Source organism: Larimichthys crocea, chromosome XXIII, assembly GCF_000972845.2.
Source record: "Larimichthys crocea isolate SSNF chromosome XXIII, L_crocea_2.0, whole genome shotgun sequence".
In the NCBI taxonomy this organism is placed as follows: Eukaryota; Metazoa; Chordata; class Actinopteri; family Sciaenidae; genus Larimichthys; species Larimichthys crocea.
The window spans coordinates 17,894,655-17,913,589 of record NC_040033.1 but is presented as its reverse complement, the minus strand read 5'-3'; the positions used below and the strand labels follow the sequence as shown (position 1 = coordinate 17,913,589).

Here is an 18,935-nt window from a genome sequence, read left to right as displayed (position 1 = left end):
AGGCCATGCCAGGATTCTTAGGGCAAGGTGACTCTTCCAAATTAGTGGCCATACAATCAAACTTTTAAACTTTTATGCCAACTCGGAGTCTTTCTGTCCAGTAGTACGATTTCCCTCTAATCTGTGAGATTGTGTAAGTATGCATGGAAGAGAGGGGCCCTCTTGTCATTTATCCCTGTTTGGGGAGGGGTCATCCTGGAAAAGCTGCACTACCCTGCTGTGATAATGCCATGAAAGGTTGCTGTGTGGCTAAATTTACAGTCCTTTTTTCAGAATTTCTACAATCTAACAAAAGAAATAAAGGCGTGAGAAAAAAAATTTGCAGTGGTGGTTACAATGAAAAAGAAAGACCACAACTAATGTTGTCAATTTAGTGAGGAGGGATCAAGCAAAGAGCAAACAAAGCGAGGAATTGTGAGCAGCTCTAACTCAATCAGAGAGCAGTGGGGTACCGCCCCATCAATCACTGTCTGCTTGCCGCCTTGGCCGAATCACGTTGAGTTCAGTAGTGGAGAAACACCATGAGCCGACAGCCTGCGGAGTGCGAAACACAGTGCCCAAAAATGACCCCGGGGATGTGGGACTGACACAAGAGGGCCCTTTGGCTTTACTTCCTAACTACCTACCCTCTTACTCACCGCAAACAAACTTTGCTTCACCCGGAGCCCCTCTGGGGACTTGCTTGATTGTTTGAATAGAGAACCCTGTGGTTTCTGAGCACCCCCCTCCCACCTGCCACCCTTCGAGGATCTGTAAGCACCAGGGCGTTGGGGCAACAAACAGGCCGCGCAGAACCATGGCCACATCAATCAAAATCATGAGCTCCATTCAAGGTTAGACCACTGAACGAAACATGTCTGACAAGCCTGGACACGCTGTATTAAAGTGTCCAGAACTCCCTCATCAATTCAACTAAACAGCCTCTTCTCTTTCCTTTCTCCTCTGGTATATAAGTAAGACGTTGGGAGGTATTGTCTCAGAGTAATCCACCCCTGACTACTGCTCTGCCACCCACATATCGTGAACTGAATTATAGCTCATTCACTCACCCTCCCATCACCTCTTGCTGTTTTCCATAAAGGCTCATAAACTGAGAAATCAGCATTTGATGGAAAGGGAAAAAAAAGCAAGAGATGAAAACCTGTTGCTAATTATATTATATGAGACAGAGAGAGTGGGGAGACGTTGGAAAGCTTTGGAAACAGACATACATAATTGAATCATAGCCTCAGTTTTTAATGCTTTTTCATCGGCGCTGGAAGGGAACTGAGTATGAATTTTCTTACAGTCAATAGATGTGTGTCCAGATAAAGAGCTGAGATTACCAAATGCTGTCCTCTAATCACGAGCCTCTCCATACAGCTCCTTTTCTAGCAATCTGCTTCGGATAAAAAATAAAAGAATGTACGACTGAGATCTTAAAGCTGTGGGGGCCGCGGCTCCATTCCACAAGAACCTTCCATATAGAGAAGCTTGTACTGGATTGGGGCAGGAGCGCAAAGAAGAAGAGGAAGAAAAAAGAAAAAAGAATTCACCAGCCGTGTGCCAGAAACAGCTTAGTGACACTCAATCCCTGGCAAACATGAGTCGCTAACTCCCACATCGAGATGAAAAACAAAACAGGCAGACACGCGAGACCGTATGATGCTTTTGTGCTGCCGCAGATATGTGACTGAGGCTCGAAATGCAGCAGGTTATTTATGAGCACGGGCCTTGTCTCGTCTTTCTCTCTCTTCCCTTTCTCCCTCGTTCCTCCTTTGCCTACTCCTCCGCTGTTAAGTGGACCTCCCTCCCGCTGTGAGGTAGAGTGGCTCGCCTCCCGGTTGTGGTCAGGTTGTGCATGAATCAAAGTGGTGACAGAGCAGCGGGGAGGATGGCAGATGCCACGGCCAGAAAGCTTTTCAATCAGGCTGCCCTTCCAAGCCTTGGCCAAGGTGAAACACTCCACCGGTAGATGAAAAAAAAAAAAAGACCCTCAACCCCATGGTCACTCACACACACATGTATTGCATGCATGCAAGCACACATGTGCACAGACCTACTTTAATCCTGCTCATTAGCCAGGGAGTAAGCCTTTACGTTTGAAAGAGATGAAGAAGAGAAACGGGAGCAGTGACAGTGAAGGTCAACGGCTTCCTGATGCAACATCTCTGTCTGCTGTCCTATCTTTTCTGCCCTCTGGTTAATTAACAAGGTGAACACTTAACATTTATCAGCGCCGTGGCTTTCATTTGCTTTGAATGGCTCACCTGCCTCATTAGCGGTTAGTTAGACCTAGATTTTGCAGGTAGCAAAATGGGATGATGTACTGTAAACAGAAATTTAAGATGCAGAGTGCTCTTCTCTGGAAGTTTCACCGTGCTGACAAAATAAGGTTTGCTATAATTGCTGTGAAGTGCAAACAAGATATATTCATAGTGGATTGCTCTCTGATGTGCTGCTGACAAGCTAGTTTTTCCAAGTATACTGTTTCAATGTAATCTCAGGTGTAATTTGATTTCCATTGTTATGAACTGTGGGAGTCTATTGCTACGGAAAATACCAGGTGCATAATTTCATCTGCTTTTGTCAAACCTGCTAGTTAAAAGAAGCGGTGTCGCCCTATGCCGCTCTTTATTTTGCTGTGTCTATTTTGCGGCGGCTGCTTTGAACTCCACCAGCGCGGATGCTTCTCTGACATGCACTTTGAAAAGAAGCACACATCGAGAACAGAAATAAATGTCCGCTAACAGGCCATAAGTATCTCCAACAATCCCTGTCACTCCAAAGCCGTGTCCCCCTCAGCCCCAGAGGTCAAGGCACTTCCCCTCTTTAAAAGCCTCCGCTGCCGCGACCCAGTTAAGAAAAGGTTCCTGTTGCGCTCCTGCCTTATTTATTTTCCTCCATGACAACGGCTGATGAACGGTCACACAGCCCACTTCTCCTTATTTGCCTATGGTTGCCTTGCAGAGGAGCGTGAGTAGGGGGGGTCAAAGGGGGGAGACTGTTTTCAGATTCAGCAAGGAGTTATTGCACCTCACTCCCCCAGCTGTGAAGCTCCACTGCTCTTTATCATGGAGCTGCTGCATACTATTCAGGTGGAGGGGTAACAGCGGAATTAGGGAAAGTGGCCAAGCATAGATCTTTTCCATAGAGCCCCTTCTGTCCTCCACTCTCACTTCCTAGAAACAGGTGGCACTCTTTGTTGGCCACTATGACCATATGAGTGGAGTTAGTGGGATTCCACATGACAAAGAAAGAGCCAACTATAGATCCAGGGTAGGGTAATACCCCGCTCCCCCTTCCCGAGCTCCTGTTAGTCATCTCTGGAGTCCAGGCTTGGTCAGGAATGCCAGTAGGGGCAGGATGTCTATTGTAGAGGGTACACAGCAGAGAATGTTTGCCTTCCCAGCAGGCCAAGCAGCTCCACGGGGGCAGCTCAGCAGGAGATTGCAGTGGAAGGGGCAGAAGGGGCAGAGAAAGTTGAGGACTACAATTAAAAAGAGGAAAAGAGTGCTTTTCCAAGCTTTGAGTTACAGGCACCTGAAGGCAGGGGGGCTCTTCCAGACTTTTGAAGCGTGGCGAGGCGGGAGGCATTTACTGGCTTTCCTCTCGATTCCCCCCCACAAAGAGCTTCTTGAGGAGGCATTCCTCAAATATCTCTGCTGCCTAGTACCACCCTGCCATACATCTAATCTGAACCCCCCCTCCCAACAACCACTGCACAGGCTGTCACACTGGAATTTCTGTGGGGTCCGGAAAAATACCATCCAGACAGAGAGAAAAGCAAAGAAATGAGGGAGGGCTGAGAAAAAGTAGACAAGTTTTAACCCCTTTCTTCTGCTCCTCCAACTGACTGGCTGCAAGAGATTTTAGTGTGCTGAAGGAGTAACTGTTTTTTTTGGTCTGGTCAGCAAATCCGATGCCATCAATGATTCATAGTGTTGTCAGGTGTACATCACATCTAGAGAAAGTTTGTTCTCCTCTTGGAGTCCGCGGGAGAGAAGGAGATGCTGAGAACAGCCTGCAGCTTAGGAAGACAGATTCTCTAGGTCTGTTCAGAACTGGCAAATAGATTTCTAAATCTTAATAAGAATTATCATCTGTCTTACAAATTGAATCAATTGCCCTTCATTCTGCTTTACGTGAAATCCGTCCATCACTTGTTTAGATTAAAATCCACTGAAACCTCCATTTTCCCTTCAGATGGCAGAGCCTCCGCAGTCAGACAAGCCTGACAGCCCTTATCAGATCGCACAGAAACAGAGAATGCATTGGAGGGGAGGGGAGCGGAGCAAAAGCATATCTATTTACTTCAGTTTTTTTTCACTTGAGCTTAGCTTGCTCATTCCACTGATTTTTTCGGAGCCGAATCGACTTCAAATATTTGCCTTGATGCGGGGCTGTGCCTTCGCCTCAAACTTCATTAGCTGTGAGAGCGGGCGAGGGCGGCCCCTGAAACTCCACTCTGTGAAAGTCTACAACGGTGCGTGAAAGGTAAACACGTTCTGCATTCAGAATCGCAGGGCTCACTTAGTCTCCTTATCTCTGTGATGAAGTGTTTTCTTTCTCCGGCTCTCAGGATACAGGCCTCTGCACTTCCCCAAACAAACCTGTCGAGGGGTAGCGCACACGTGGAACAACACCACCGCGGCCGGGCTCCACTCAGTAAAGGCTGTTTTTTTTACGCGCACCACTTTGAGTGCTTCTTGTTTGGTTTGCTGATAACAGTCGTGTTGGAGAACATGTGGTGCATGTGTGTTCCATTTACCCACTAATTAGATTGCAAGGCAGTGCACTGAAGCATGCATTGTAGCCCCCACCCCTCTCCGCCTCTACCCACTCTGCCAGTCCATCAGATAAGGAAGCCATTCTGGCTCTCATCAGTTTCCATTATGTAAGGGCTGATTTGGTGAGTGGAGTTTGTGACGGGGAGTCTGATGGGTCCAGCACAAATCACACCCAACTACTGTCTACAGATACATAAGTCACTATTCCCCCTCCCATAATCCAGTTACCTACGACATGCCTTGTCAGCGATTAGCACAATAACCCACCCTCATGTTACATATTGCCCCAATTTAAAATTAAGAAGGAACAAAGAAAAGAAAATAGACTTCACTTCATGGCTTGTCTTTGCTGGCTAAAGCCAAAGTGAAGCTGCACAAGGTGGAATACATTGTGAAGTGGAACTAAAGTCCCATGAAAACCATTCCATTAAAAACATTAAAAATGAAACAGTACACCGAGTTATAAATAGGAAAAAGCTGTAGGTCAGGTCGACCCCGTTTTCCAATGTAATCTCTGCGTGGCCCACATGAATGGTAGACTTACTTAAGTTTCAAAGCCGCCTGCTGCTGTCTGCTGTTTAGCGTATCCTCTACACAAGCAGTTTTATAACCTTCTGACCATACTACTGCTCTGACAGCGGTTGTGTCTGCTCCATCAAGCAAACAGAGTACAGAGAGGGAGAGATGAAAACACATCCGCTACACATACACTTCATCTGCGAGCAAATGTATGTATTTATTTATTTTAACAGCCAATTAGCTGCCAATCTGCAATCTGCGAATTCTGTTAAAATGAAAGAGCAAAGCTAATTTGTAAATGATACATTGATGGAGTTTAAACTCAAAACACGCCCTCTTTTCAACCTGGAAAAAAGCTGCCTTCCTCGTGCCTGCAGGGACCCGTTTTTTTTTTTTACTGTTTAGACACAGGAAATTCATTCCTGACTAATTTGATTAGCAAATGCATTGTTACTGCGAACCCCCCGCTTCCTGTCCCTTCCTCGCTCTCTTTCTAACTGAGAATCTTGGACATTTTAATGGTCCCTCTGTTGCTGAAATCGGACCCAAAAGAAGTGTCAAGGAGCACCCAGCCTTTAAAAGACAAGCAGCATTCAGCCTGCCATAAATCTCTGACAGGAGTAAAAAAAAAAAAGAAGAAGAAAAAAAAAGGTTAAAGTGGGATTGAAATCCGGGATTAAAAAAACCACATGGGCCATTGAAGGAGCACAAAAGAAGCGTAAGGTCCAGATTTTGGGTGGAGCAGGGATACAGTAACAGGATCCAGCAAAGCCCTGTTCTCTCCCGAGCCCTGCAGCGTAAACAAACAGCTGAGACAGAGCAGGACAGAGGCACCGACACACGCACAGAAACCACACACACACACACACACACACACACACACACACACACACACACACACACACACACACACACACACACACACATATACACAATCAGAGTGAGGCAGTGTGCCCAGGCAAGGCTCACCTCAGGGCACCCACACTGACACAGGCTCATCACATTACTGTCTGTCTCCGGTTTCATCGGCTTAAACTATCTATCCAACAACAGGTTAGCCGCTTAGCCTTTTGTTGGATGTGACAGCTCGCGGCTTACAAGTCAAATAAAGATCAGTAACTAACTGTCACTGTGAGATTCACCTTAAAAGGGTAATTTCACCTAGTTTAGAGCTTGAAATCCAAGGAAGCAAAACACACAACACATGAGTCAAATAAGCCGGGACTTGTTTTTTCTTGGAATTTCTCACTCATTTGTATAATAGTGGGATTTTAAGAGGTAATGTGAAAGTAAATAACTTATTATGTTGGACATTTTTCCTTGCAGTGTATAAAGTAACCACATTTAAAAAGCCTCTGCTGAGTTTTTGGACCCACAGCTCTCCCTCAGTGCCTTATGCACAAAGCGCAGCAATTCAAATCAATATTATATCCTGCTGGGTGACTTCACTGCACAAAGACGAGAAGGCAGGACATTCCAAAACCAAATGGCACCGGAGAGACATTCCTGCTGCCCTATGTAGTGCCAGAGACAGGATTGCATTGACGCTGTTTCAGCGAGCCTGCGGACACTAGATGGCGCAGTTTCATGTGCAATATACATGAGGGAAAGGGGGGAAGGAGTGTCACACACACAAACACACACACACACCAGTTCTATTATACTCACAGGAGCACACATGTATACATGCTATTAAATAGAAATAAACATAAATCTGAATGTGTGTGCAGCCTCTCTTAGTGAGGTATGCGCGCCAAATGGGCACCTTAAAAAAGTTCCCCAGATAGTTCAAGTTCACTAATACTGTTGGCAGAATAAAAGAACAGATTTTTTTCATAGAGGTTTCACTTTATCCCCTTTTATTCCCAACTAACTTTAGATCAGATCGAGGGGCGCCCGGGGACCGAATCTGATTGAATGAATGAGCTTTTTGGGGAGCGAAGGCACATCTGTTTCTCATAGACAAAGATCATCTAACTCGCGGTGTACTTACTTGCACTCCCGGTCCTCTAGATCGAAATGCGGATTGAAGTTGATGAGGATCCGCTGGTGAGGACCAGGCGCAGATATCACCCACACGCATCTCTGAGAAGGGGGATAAGACATGGGGTATCCGGGCGAGGTGAGGTAGTTGGCGGTTGAGATTCCGATGTTGCCTCCACATTTATCTGCAGAGGAAAAGAGTTCTTTAAAGGTGGAAACAAAGGAAAGTCACATTTTCACATCTGATCTATTTATCTGAGGATTACCAAAAACTAGTTTAATTAATCAAGACAAAGAAATGTTCAATTGGAACGAAGTGAACTTAATATTTAGAATTATTAATAACATTAGGTCTAATATGTTGTTTATTGTGAGCTCTTATGAAGTAGACAGTTGTTTAATTTCATTCTGTGGCACAATGGGGTGTTCTTATGTTACACTCAGACAATAAAATGAGAATAGGAGCAGCTCTCAGGTCAGTGAAGTCGCTGTTTGTGCGATCCAAATACAAAGCCTGAATGAAGCTTCAGAAGAACTTTTTATCGAAGTCAAAAGTCACACAGATCTGCAGTCTGTTACTTTAAACTTCATTCTACAGCGAGTCTCATCATTAAAGAGAATAATCCTTTGTTTTTTTTTTCAGAGGCCCGCTCTCACATTTATCTTCCTTTGCGCATTTATTTCATCTTTTTTACTATAAAGCTTCCACCATCTGCTGCCCCAACAACACGCGCACACAAACACCTCTTTAAAATCAGTTCAAGTGGAATAAAAACGAGCGAGAAGTAAAAAAGTAGAAAAGTAGAAACGAAACTGATGCTGGAGGAGCAGAACATGGGGAAGTTCAGTGAGTGAACTGACTTTTTGAACTTCATAAAAACACAGTGCTTGTTAACCGACAGCTGCCCGCACAAAAACAGATTCAAACCGCTTTATATCAAGTGTTCTTGCGTAATTACGCAAATACAAGTGAACACATGTTTAAGAATATTTCAGGGAGATAAAAATGTCTGAACAACAACTAACTACTCCTCATCTTAGAGAAATGTGAGAAGAATATTATAAGTAAAATATATAAAATAAACGAGGAAACACAATTAAACAGAGCTCTCTATTACATTACTATTGAGCAATAATGTTTAAGTCTCAGTAGAAGCTGCATAGGAGGGATTTTCTTTAGGTGTTGGCAGGTGAGCGCCTTGCGAGTTTGCCAAAAGATCAGCGGAGATCAGTGCGGGCTAATCTTTTTAAAAAAATATTGGGATTAGTAGCTTTGCAGAGTACATAAAAGCTTTATTTATACAGATATCAGATGTCACACTTACCGTTACCGTTTTTTGAAGCCTTGACCACCAAAAGGATTCCCATGAACAGGACAAAGACTAATCCACAATGCATCCTTGTTTTCTCAGCAAAAAAATAAAATTACGCATACAAAAACAAAAAAACTCCTCCGAAATTAAACTCCTCAAACGTTTTTTTTTTCTTTTTTTTGGCAGGTATTCTTCTCTTCTCCTCCTCTTAACTCGACAAAATAAAGCAGAAGTCTCTCTTTCTCTCTTTTTTTTTTTTTAAACGAAGTTGGAACTGATCTGAGTGCGGGGCTCAGGTCACTGGCATCCTGTCATTCAGCTCCTGTTTCCTTTCGCCTGTGCCGGCTGCGCTCCTCTCGCCAGCGCCGACCGTGCCATATCCTCTCCAAAGAAGCCAAAGCGCAAGATGTATGAAGAAACGACCCCACTCCTGTTTTTTTCCCCCTCGCGTTCTCTCACTCGGTCAAACGTTTAGGCAGGAGGTAATCCTTGGCTGTGGAGTGAAAAAGGAGATAGAGGGTGATGGGAGCAGGTTAGGAATGAGTACTGCCGCCGTGCGCTCTAGACATTTCCAAATCTGTCTAAACGCGCTGTTGCTCATACAAACAAGACTATAAAGGCACGGGTACACCCCTTCCCCAAAATTGTGACCACTTTGCTTCTATAGGCTCCGAGTGGGAACTCGGAGAGGTTGATGATTGGCTTGATTACAAATAGCCAACCTATATGTGTGTGGTGGGGGGGAGCTCAGTGTCTTTATATGTAAGCGGAGCTGCACACTGAGTCACAGAGCACCAACAGTCCGTTAAGTGACATGACTCTCTCTCTTTTACTCACCCTCAAACCCTCCCCTCCCTCCCCTCTATTATCTCCTACAAAAAGGAGTAGACATTAATGGAAGATGTAGTAGCACAAGAGGACTCCATCCAGAAACATTTAAAAACATCATTTTAGATATCACCACACCACATATGGTATTTGGTGACCCTAAAACATGATTTAGAACATTTTAATGTCTGGATTAATCCTGTAGGGGTATTTCCTCAGGATGTCCTCTTCCGCTTCTATCTGGGATTGATCATTTCACGTGACACACACTCCCTAATCAACACAAGTTCCTCTTTTTGTGTTCTCCAATCCCTCAAACACTGATCCTGTGGCACAAATGGAAGCATATCTGTACTGCAGTGCTTATTATAGGCCCAGCTAAATAATAGAAAGTGTTTTCCCCCCTTCTCTGACTCCTTGTGGATTTCTTTTATGCACCAGTAGCTACCCAGATGCGCCGATTGTTAAAGCCTGCCCAATAATAGTGACACCATTAATCTGGCACTCTGAAATTTAGGGGAAATCAATTAAAGCGTAAATTATAGTAGCCTCGAGACATTTACTCAAGGCTGCCCTTACTGGGTCACACCGCACAAAAAGGAACGGAGCAGCAGCAAAGCTCAGTCGGTTCAGTGTACAGCAAAATCCTACCTAAACACAATACATGGAAATATGTGGAAATAAATTGTTTTAATGTTCATGTTTTAATCTGAAAACCAGAAGATAAAAAGGTCTGTAAAGAAATGATTGGATCATATCAGCCAGATTTGTATAATTGTACAGGAATCATTAAATAATGATGATAAATTATAATTACAGTGCGCTTTAACGCAGCAATATTTATTTCACCCATTACGCATGTGATAATAAACAATAAAAACAGCTGCATTCACCTGCGTCTTCAGGACCCGCAGACCCGCAGGCATCCAGCCCTCCTCTCTCCACTTCCAACATGCGTGGGGCAGAGTGTACGATCCGATAGCCTTCTTCCTCCGATTCTGTTCAAATGACACTTGATCTTTTCCAGAGAAGAATCAAGTTAAGGTATCTCCCCTCCCCAAAGCCCCCTGTTTTTATTTAGCGCCGGGGGAGAACCACAGTAGCAGTCCCGTTCGCTCCTGGGTCCCCACCGCGCAAAGACGCACAGCCGATGTCCGGAGACTCGCTCTCCTCTCCGCGTACAGGCTAGTCTCCTCCCCGCGGATCTGTCCGGGTTTCTCTCCTTGTTTCGCTCCCCTTTAACTCTGCGCGGTCACAAGTGAAATCCGGCCAGTGTGAGAGAAAAAAAAAGACAGTCCCAGAAATATGAAAGGGACGGACAGTGTAATGTCGAGAAACAGAGAAGTCCTGCTTGATCTAATATAAGTTTCTTCCCCTCCGCTCCGTCTCTCCGTGCGCCACCGCTCTCGGCTCCTTCACTGATGCAAATGCAGAGGGTTTGAGTCCCTGCCAACCCCACACGCCCCTTTACGAGGGATGAGTACGCGGGTGCGCGTGAGTGTTTGCGTATGTGTGTGTGTGTGCGCGCGTGCGTGTACATGTGTGTCAGTATGAGCGCGAGGAGCTCTGCAATCGAGATGCAGATCTCACACAGCTGCCTATCTCTCTTTATCAGCCTGTAGCCTTTATTGGACTCATCAGAAAGTCACATTAGACGTAAAATGCGTTAACCCGACGGCGTCTCTGCGCTTGTAAGCCATCTTGAATGAGATCAGATTTTTTAAAATTCTTTTGGACCACTCACAGAAAATCTTTCTCAGCTTCGTCTGCCACGATCAGAAACTATAGTACTTCCCTTAGAAGTTATATAAGGGCGCAACACAAACATCACAGTACATTTCTGGGTCCCCGAGAGCATTGTGGGGTTATTGAAGAGACATCTTAAGAGGTAAAAACCACCATACCTACTACAAGCTCCCAAATATATCTTATATATATATATATATATATATATATTATATATAATATTATCTTATATATATATATATCTATATATATATATATATATATATATCATAAGAATATCACAGAGGTACTATATTGGCTGGTGCCCTGTTTTCTGGGAGCTTACAGTGGCCCAAGAGACCCACTGAGTGCGCAGCGTTGTTACCCAGAACAAAGAAGCTGTTCTCTGTTGGTGTATGGACAATCTGTCTGCCTGTCTGTCACACACACGTCAGCCTGCACCAAAAATACACACTGACGTGAAAAGCAGCATGTCATTTTGACAATAATCTCATCATCGCTGTCATTCTAGGTGTGACATATATAACGCCAAGCAGGGAGGAAAAAGTGAGAATAAACACAGAAAAATACAAGTTTGGTGTTAATAATGATTTAAACAGGACTGATAAACGTTTGTTTGACTTGGCATGTATTAACTGGATCAGCACCAGAGGTGACAGGGAAGGAATCTGGATCTAAAAAACAGAACTTGCTTTGGAAGGAATCCACTTTGGGGGTACATGAATGACCCTCTAAATCAGTGCATTCATAAATCCTCATGTGAAAACACTTATTTAAGGGAATACCACGATAAATGTAGCTGTTATTTAAATCTGGACGGCTCCATGAAACTAACAGTGGAGGAAACAAAAACATCCATTCATATTTTTTCTTATTGTGCAACCCTGCAGTAAGAGGAACTAAACACACTTCTCATACAGCTCAGAGTTCCTCTAATCACTCTCGCTGGGCCTTAAGGGTTAAGCCTCAACACAAGATGCTTGGGTTCTCTGCTGTTTTAGCTCAAATGACTGCAATAACTGGAGGCTCCCAGCTGCAGGGCTCTGTGGTTAGGAGCCTTCTGTCCTGTAGGGGGCATCAGAGCTGGAGAGCAGCTCAAAGGGAGAGCTGCCCAATGCTCCTCAGCCTCACCTTACTGTCATGCCTTTGAGATTGCACAGCTGGCTTTATAAACAAGTGTGCTGATTAAAGTTTGCAGACTTAATCACCACATTCAGTATACATTTTAGGCCAGACCTCACATGCATCTGTCTTTGTAGTCATGGTGGAATTATAATTTCCATACTGTGTATTAATCTGCCTGTTCTAAGAAACAGCACATCTTTGTGTTGCCCTGTGAGGAATGCACGCAGCACTGTCAATTCAGGAGGTTGACATGCTTTATGCGTATGGTGTATTGAGTTGTCCCTTTTTTTTGAAAAGTTTTGTGACACAATAGACAGAGATAAGCCTACAATCCCCCGCACATTATTATTATTTTATTCCTAGAGAGAGAGGCAGACAGAGGATCGAGTGGCTTTATTCCTGTCCCAGCCTTAGTAATTCTCTGTCTTCCTGATAACACAAATGTTAAAATGGTGCCGGGCATCTCTATCAAAGGCAGCACTAACTAGCCTTTCGTGTCTTCCGGATAACACAGGAACAATGGCTTAGAGTCATTTCACAAGGGTGCCTGCCTGTGCCATATCTAAAATGAGGGGGGGAACAATAAAAGAGCCATTTAAAGGATTTGCTTCTTCATATATATCCACACTAATCTTTGGTACAGCCCTGATGAATAATTAGCTCTGGTACAAAAGCAGACATTTTATGGCTCCTGCGAGCAGGACACTTGATTTCATTAGCCCGGCCTTTATTCACCCAAGTGAGTGAGTCACAGTGAAATGTACAGGTTCAAACCATTTGGCACAAAGTCAGTGTGGGCATTTTACTTCAGTCTCTGATTTACAAGTCTGTCTTTGGAGCCATCTGCCAAGAGTTTGAACATGATTTAACACCCTTTTGTGCTATTTCGGGTTAGAGGTTACAGACAGATGAGACATTAAAGGAAGAAAACATGGATATATGAATCTGTAGGGGACATGAGGGCTCGCTGAATGGTTTAATGAATGAATCATATGTTATCACCTACAAAGCTCAACCCTAATGAACACCTTGTTAAAACCACGATGGACAGACAACATTAAAACACCAAGTGGGGGAATATCTTTTATAAGTATGGTGTCCTTCCCCACAGCACAGTTCAAGAAAGTTGTAGAATCAATGCAAAGGTGCACTGAGGCTGGTGTGGAGGGATGGCTGGGCACCTTAAAAAGCAACCCTATCACTAGACATGAATGTCAATATTGGACAGTTCTGCTACACTGTGAATTACATTCAATGATCTTTCTTTTCATCCAGTTCCAGTGTTCTATAATATTTGTAAATGGCAGATAGAGAGTGGTTAAGGTTAGGAACAAATCATGATTATGGCATCCTTGAAGGAGCCTGTCAGTTGAACAGAACACTGGTATGTTTTTCCCCTTGGCACATTCTGAAGAGGTTTGTTTGTGGTGGGAATGTGAACCGACCCCGATCAGACCCAAGTACAAGACACACTCCCGTGGCCATGAACGAAATCAACACTTGCTAGCAGCTAGCTGGAGAATCAATCGAGGTCTGACCTGGACTAACAATGAAATGAAAATGATATTTCGACAGATAGGACCATCTTTAAAACCTTCTTCAGGACCTCCTTCTTAAGCTCTTTTACATTTAACCAATGAGCAGATTGAACATTCTCATGTGATGTCATTTTTTTCGTGTATGAGAAAAGAAACCAAACCAAGGGGAAAATGCAACAAGTTTACCACAGCAAATAATCTTACTATATTTAGTCCAAGCACAACTGGAGTTACTGGTTAGGAGAATCAAACCAGTTAGCAGCCTCTTCAGAAAACACTGGGCCACCCATTCAGAGATTTTTGCCCTTTTTCCGATTGCAGCTGCACAACATGGCCTGATATTTTCAGCCCTGCTGCCCACAATGACTGGGTGCAGGATGCCAGTCGTGATGTCATATCATCCAACGTATGTTGCACTGATCTCAGTCAGACACTGGGGTTTGCTCGCTGCTGTCATATGGACCATTTAATCCCTTGGATTTATGTACTACTTGTATTTATGAAAAACCCCAACCTTTGATATGAGCTACACCATATCCATCTTGGCAGTATTTCCTCTGTAAAAAAAAAACAACAAGTACTCTGTCTGTCACAGAGTGCATCAGGGACATTACTGCGGCAAAAACTCTGGACTTTTAAGTTTGGTATGAGATGACAGATATGGTATTTCCCCCACCAGCAGGAATATTTAAAAGCATGTTCCTGTTCCACTGCATTACAAAGTGGATTAGAGGTGCAGACCATGAACTTTTTAAAAGACCTTGTTACCTACTAATCATACTGTGTTCCAGTTTCTCCTCCATGACAACCGCAGTCAAAGACAGCTACAGGCTGAAAGGTTACCGTGCACATGAATAGGGGCTATATGGCACTCACAGTATAGAAGCTGCTGTACCGGTTTCACAATTTCTGCAGCTGTTGATAATTACCAGCCACAGTATGTTCCCGCACACTCTTGAAACTGGCTTGCTGGCACAAACGACACACCTTCAAACTCTGTCAATGTGTCGCGATCGGGGGCTTTTTTTTTGTTTTCGCAGGAATGTGCAATGCACATGTTTGTGTGAGACAGGGACAAGGGGAGAGAGAGAGAGAAAGAGGAGGGTGAATGGATTGGAAAACAGTGAAGCTGGCTCTACATTCACTTTTTTGAGACTCACAGAGGTAACCTGAAAAATCCCTGCACCGCTGACTCTAGATCGGCGGCATGGTGGTGATGACGCAGGGAGGCGGGTTGTGTGTGTGTGTGTGTGTGTGTGTGGGGGGGTCTCTCTTAGATCAGGGTCTGGAGTAATTGCTACAAAGGCAGCATTTCTCCTCCGAGGCGTTTGGAGCGAGGTGAAGCTAAGTGTGAATGGAATTAGCAGAGGGCTGAATAAAGCGCTTCTGAAGTTTAGAGACATTATGGTAATAGAGAAAGTACAACCACCCTGAAACATTTTCAGGGATATTCCTCATTCAAACAGGAAACACAGTGGAAGAAGGGGGAGGGCGGGGTAGAGGGAGTAGAACAAAAACATAAAGAAATGGCTTCATTAGAAGTAGAAACATTTACAGTGACATTTAGTGAAGCAGGGATGTATGAATAAATATGCATAATGTTGCCGGGAAGCATCGAGAGCTTCTCTGGGGCAGAAGGAGGGTGAGAGTGATGGTTCCTGAATTAATGATGAGGGAGCCTACTGTCTGTCTCTGGGTGTGCATGTGGGCCTTATGTGAGTGTCTGCACATGTGACAGCATTTAACTGCAAATGTGTGTGCATGTGTGTGTGAGAACTTAGAGCACACAAACACACACACATGCACACACATATTCAACTCACTCTTGCAGCACCCCAATTTCACATCATCACTGATGGAAATTACCCAATCCTCGATACCTAATCAAGCGAACATTTTTGGAGACACACAGATTCACGATTGTCTCTGATGCTTAATTACATTTCTGGAAAGCCAGAGAGCAAACTGCCTGCCAAATTCCCATTTTTGGTGTGTGTGTATATATCTATTTTTTTTTCTTTTTTTTTCGGGTGGGTTAATGTTCTATTCTCCACTTGGTTCTTTCTCCACTTCGGAGGCTGAGATGATGAATATTGTGCCGCTCATCATCAAACGCACAGGGAGAAGCCCCCGAGATCAGGGCAATGGAGGGGGAAGGGAGGGGGGGTTGCGCGGGAGGGAACTGTCAGGGAGAAATGCTATGTAGGTCAATGAAGAATTGCACTGGGATATTGCCTCCTCAGCTCACAGTCTGGGAAGCTGATTTGATTTCCGGTGAATCCATCCGACTTGAATTATGAGAGATTACCCTTCCTAAAATCACCTTGGTGGCTGCAGTAGAAACCCTCTGCCCTCAGGGGGGATCTATACATAGAGATCTATACAGTATATTGACGAATATATACACTTAAAGTCTGTCCAAGTTCTTCAAAGAAACCGTAGTCATACAGTTTCTATATTAAAGTGTTTTCTTCAGATATAAGCTGACATGTACTGTGGAGGAAACTATTCTTCACTTTCGCACTTTTCACTTGCTGACATAAGTTCTTATGCTGTGTGTATTGAATGACAAATCGCCCTATCATCAGACACAGATGATTCTCCAAAACCCCCAAAATAAATTCAATGACAAAGTTTTAACGTCCAAAGCAAGCATTTTTAAAATTGGTTCTTTCTACAATATCTGCACTTATAAGATCTTCCACATGAATGAACGACACACTATATACCCAGAAACTAGCCCCAGCCCTACATCCTTCCTTGAGGATTCTCTACGTACAGAGCACAGTACGTCCTTTAAATTGTGAGGTTGGTAATAATTATAATGTACAAACTGTTACAGATACTGTTCTGTATGAGGTCATCTTGAATTTGCATGGAATCAAAACTCTTGTCCAATTCAAATCATGTCCGGAAGAACAATGGTGAGTTCAAGGAGTGAGTCTACCTCAGAGTCCTCATCAAGAGCCTTTAGTGGAACAAGAGAGCTCAGAGTGAAACCTGGAGCCTTGATCAACCATCATAGATACCGTTGATTTAAACAGCTGTCTGTGGAGATTACACTACACTAAGTGCACCAGAAATGTTCTAAAAAGTATAATAAAATAAAATTGTATCTTACTTGCAGTCTGTGTTGATAATTGCATTTGAAAGTGCATCTGTTCCTTTTTAATGAGTTTATTTAAGCCAGACTGAGTAACCGGGACAACAGGTGGACGATGAAGATGGAGTACTTTGCCCAAAAACCTCTTCAAGAGCAACAGAAGAGAACAAGAATAGACAACAGTATATTAAGCATGAATTACTCTCTCTGAATTGGTGTTAGTTCACTCGACTTAACAGGGTTGAATTTCTTAAAAACTGCCTCATGAAGAAGTTACATAACCATTAAAGGCTTTGTAACCTTTACATGGCTCCTGTTAGAAGTCATGTAACATGACACCATTAAACTGCTCCTTCTTAACCTCAGAAGTCTCAAGTGGAGGCTGGAGGTGGAGGTGGTGGATACTGGAGTCATTGTTCACCTGGTTAAAGCACGCTCCGCACTTTTTATTTATCTCTCAAGAACTCAAACGTGACTTTCTGTGGATGGAGAGTCTTCTCAGTTCAGGATCAGATACATTTTTACATAAATATCAACATCTGCTTTAATTTAAATTAATTAATGTAATTTAAATTAATGTAATTGGAATTGATACCAGTGGTGGCAGTTTGTCTTCTGATTTTAATGACTTCCTTAGGTGAAATAAACCCCTCCCTGCCCTTCATGCTTTGTTCAGTTAGTAATTGCCACAACAGGTGGTAAACCTAGCTGCCCCTCTGGCCCCCTAACTTCACAGGAGGATTAAAAACACTCACACTCACACACACACACAACAGGGTTAGAAATGGAGCCTGAAACAGCAGCACAGTAGACACAAAGCGCAGTGTCCTAGTAATTAAGAAGAGGAAATCCCAACAATGGCGGCCTGGCCTGTGATGGTAAAGATTAGCTGAAACAGTGAGACGGCCTACTGAGGAACATGAGACACAGCCTTTTGTACATGAGTGTGCGTTGCTGCAGGGGTGGGAGGTATCTTATCAGTCTTACTGAGACATGGAGCAGTGTGTGCTGTCACTTTGAGATTTATATTTATATTTTTGACGTGGCTATTTTAGCGTCTTTGTTTGTGTGTTTTGTATTTTTGTCTTTGTCACAAGTTCCGACTGCTGTCATGAAGGTGCCGCTGACTGACACTGTATCATGTGACAGAACTGGTGATTTTGGATTATTTACAGAAGGGTTACTGGATGTGACAGAAGACATCAGACCTAACTTGAACAGGAAGCTGTGGTTTCACAGCTGTCACAATCAGTAAAAAGGAGTTTTTCCTTTAGAAAGCAGAACAACTGAGGGGACTTTTCACATCAGATGTGTTTGTGTTTTAGAGTACGTGTAGACCATAAGACACAAACATCCCGCTGATAAATGTGCTTCTGCATCGAAGGGCTTTTAATCTAACACACATTTAAATGCCACAAAATATAATCAGAGTAAAGGATTCACCTGTAAATAAGACTGAAAATCCTCCAGCAGCAAAGTGATGCACACTTCACATCACATGCTGCTCAGGATATATCACTATCCTCAGGCTGTGCATGGGCAAGACTTCTTGAAATTAATTTCTCCAAATGAATGTGGCTTTCACCCTAAAAAGCTAAATTGGCTCTCCAGTCTCCGAAACACAGTTAAATGGGATTTTAAGGTGTAGCCACAGTGAGGAATATATTGTTCAGTTATTAGACTGGTAATTACATTTCACAAAGAAACTCACCCGTGGGCTGTGTCATATTTTGGGATATTTTTCTTTTAGACTTGTGAAGAGAACGCGCCCAAATCACACATTTGTCCATTTGCATCTGGAAATTTCACTTTCAGTTTTATTTCTATCTTTATTCTGAAAGTTTTACAAAGAGTGGTTTGTTCATAAATCGTTCAAAGTCTGATTTATGAAACATTTTCCGATTTATGGATTAGGGTTAGTGATAAAAAGAGATGTTGAAAATTCCCTCTGTAAAAATATTTCACTCTAATATGTCAACAGAATGAGACTTATTAACTTAATCCAGTATTC

At 43.4% G+C, this 18,935-nt stretch overlaps 1 protein-coding gene across 2 annotated transcripts in view; it reads right to left on the bottom strand.

The window, feature by feature from the left end:
- The window catches only part of nrp1a (neuropilin 1a), a 59,473-nt gene extending 48,614 nt beyond the window's left edge, over window positions 1–10,859 (bottom strand). For both annotated transcript variants that reach the window (XM_027274123.1, XM_027274124.1), the window contains exons 1-3: window positions 10,306–10,859; window positions 8,597–9,077; window positions 7,282–7,456 (exon numbers count right to left, since the gene is read on the bottom strand). In XM_027274123.1, the coding sequence (XP_027129924.1) occupies window positions 7,282–7,456; window positions 8,597–8,669 (248 nt within the window). In that variant the 5' untranslated portion in view covers window positions 8,670–9,077; window positions 10,306–10,859. The remainder of the gene's footprint in view (window positions 1–7,281; window positions 7,457–8,596; window positions 9,078–10,305) is intronic.
- Window positions 10,860–18,935: the final 8,076 nt, after the last annotated feature.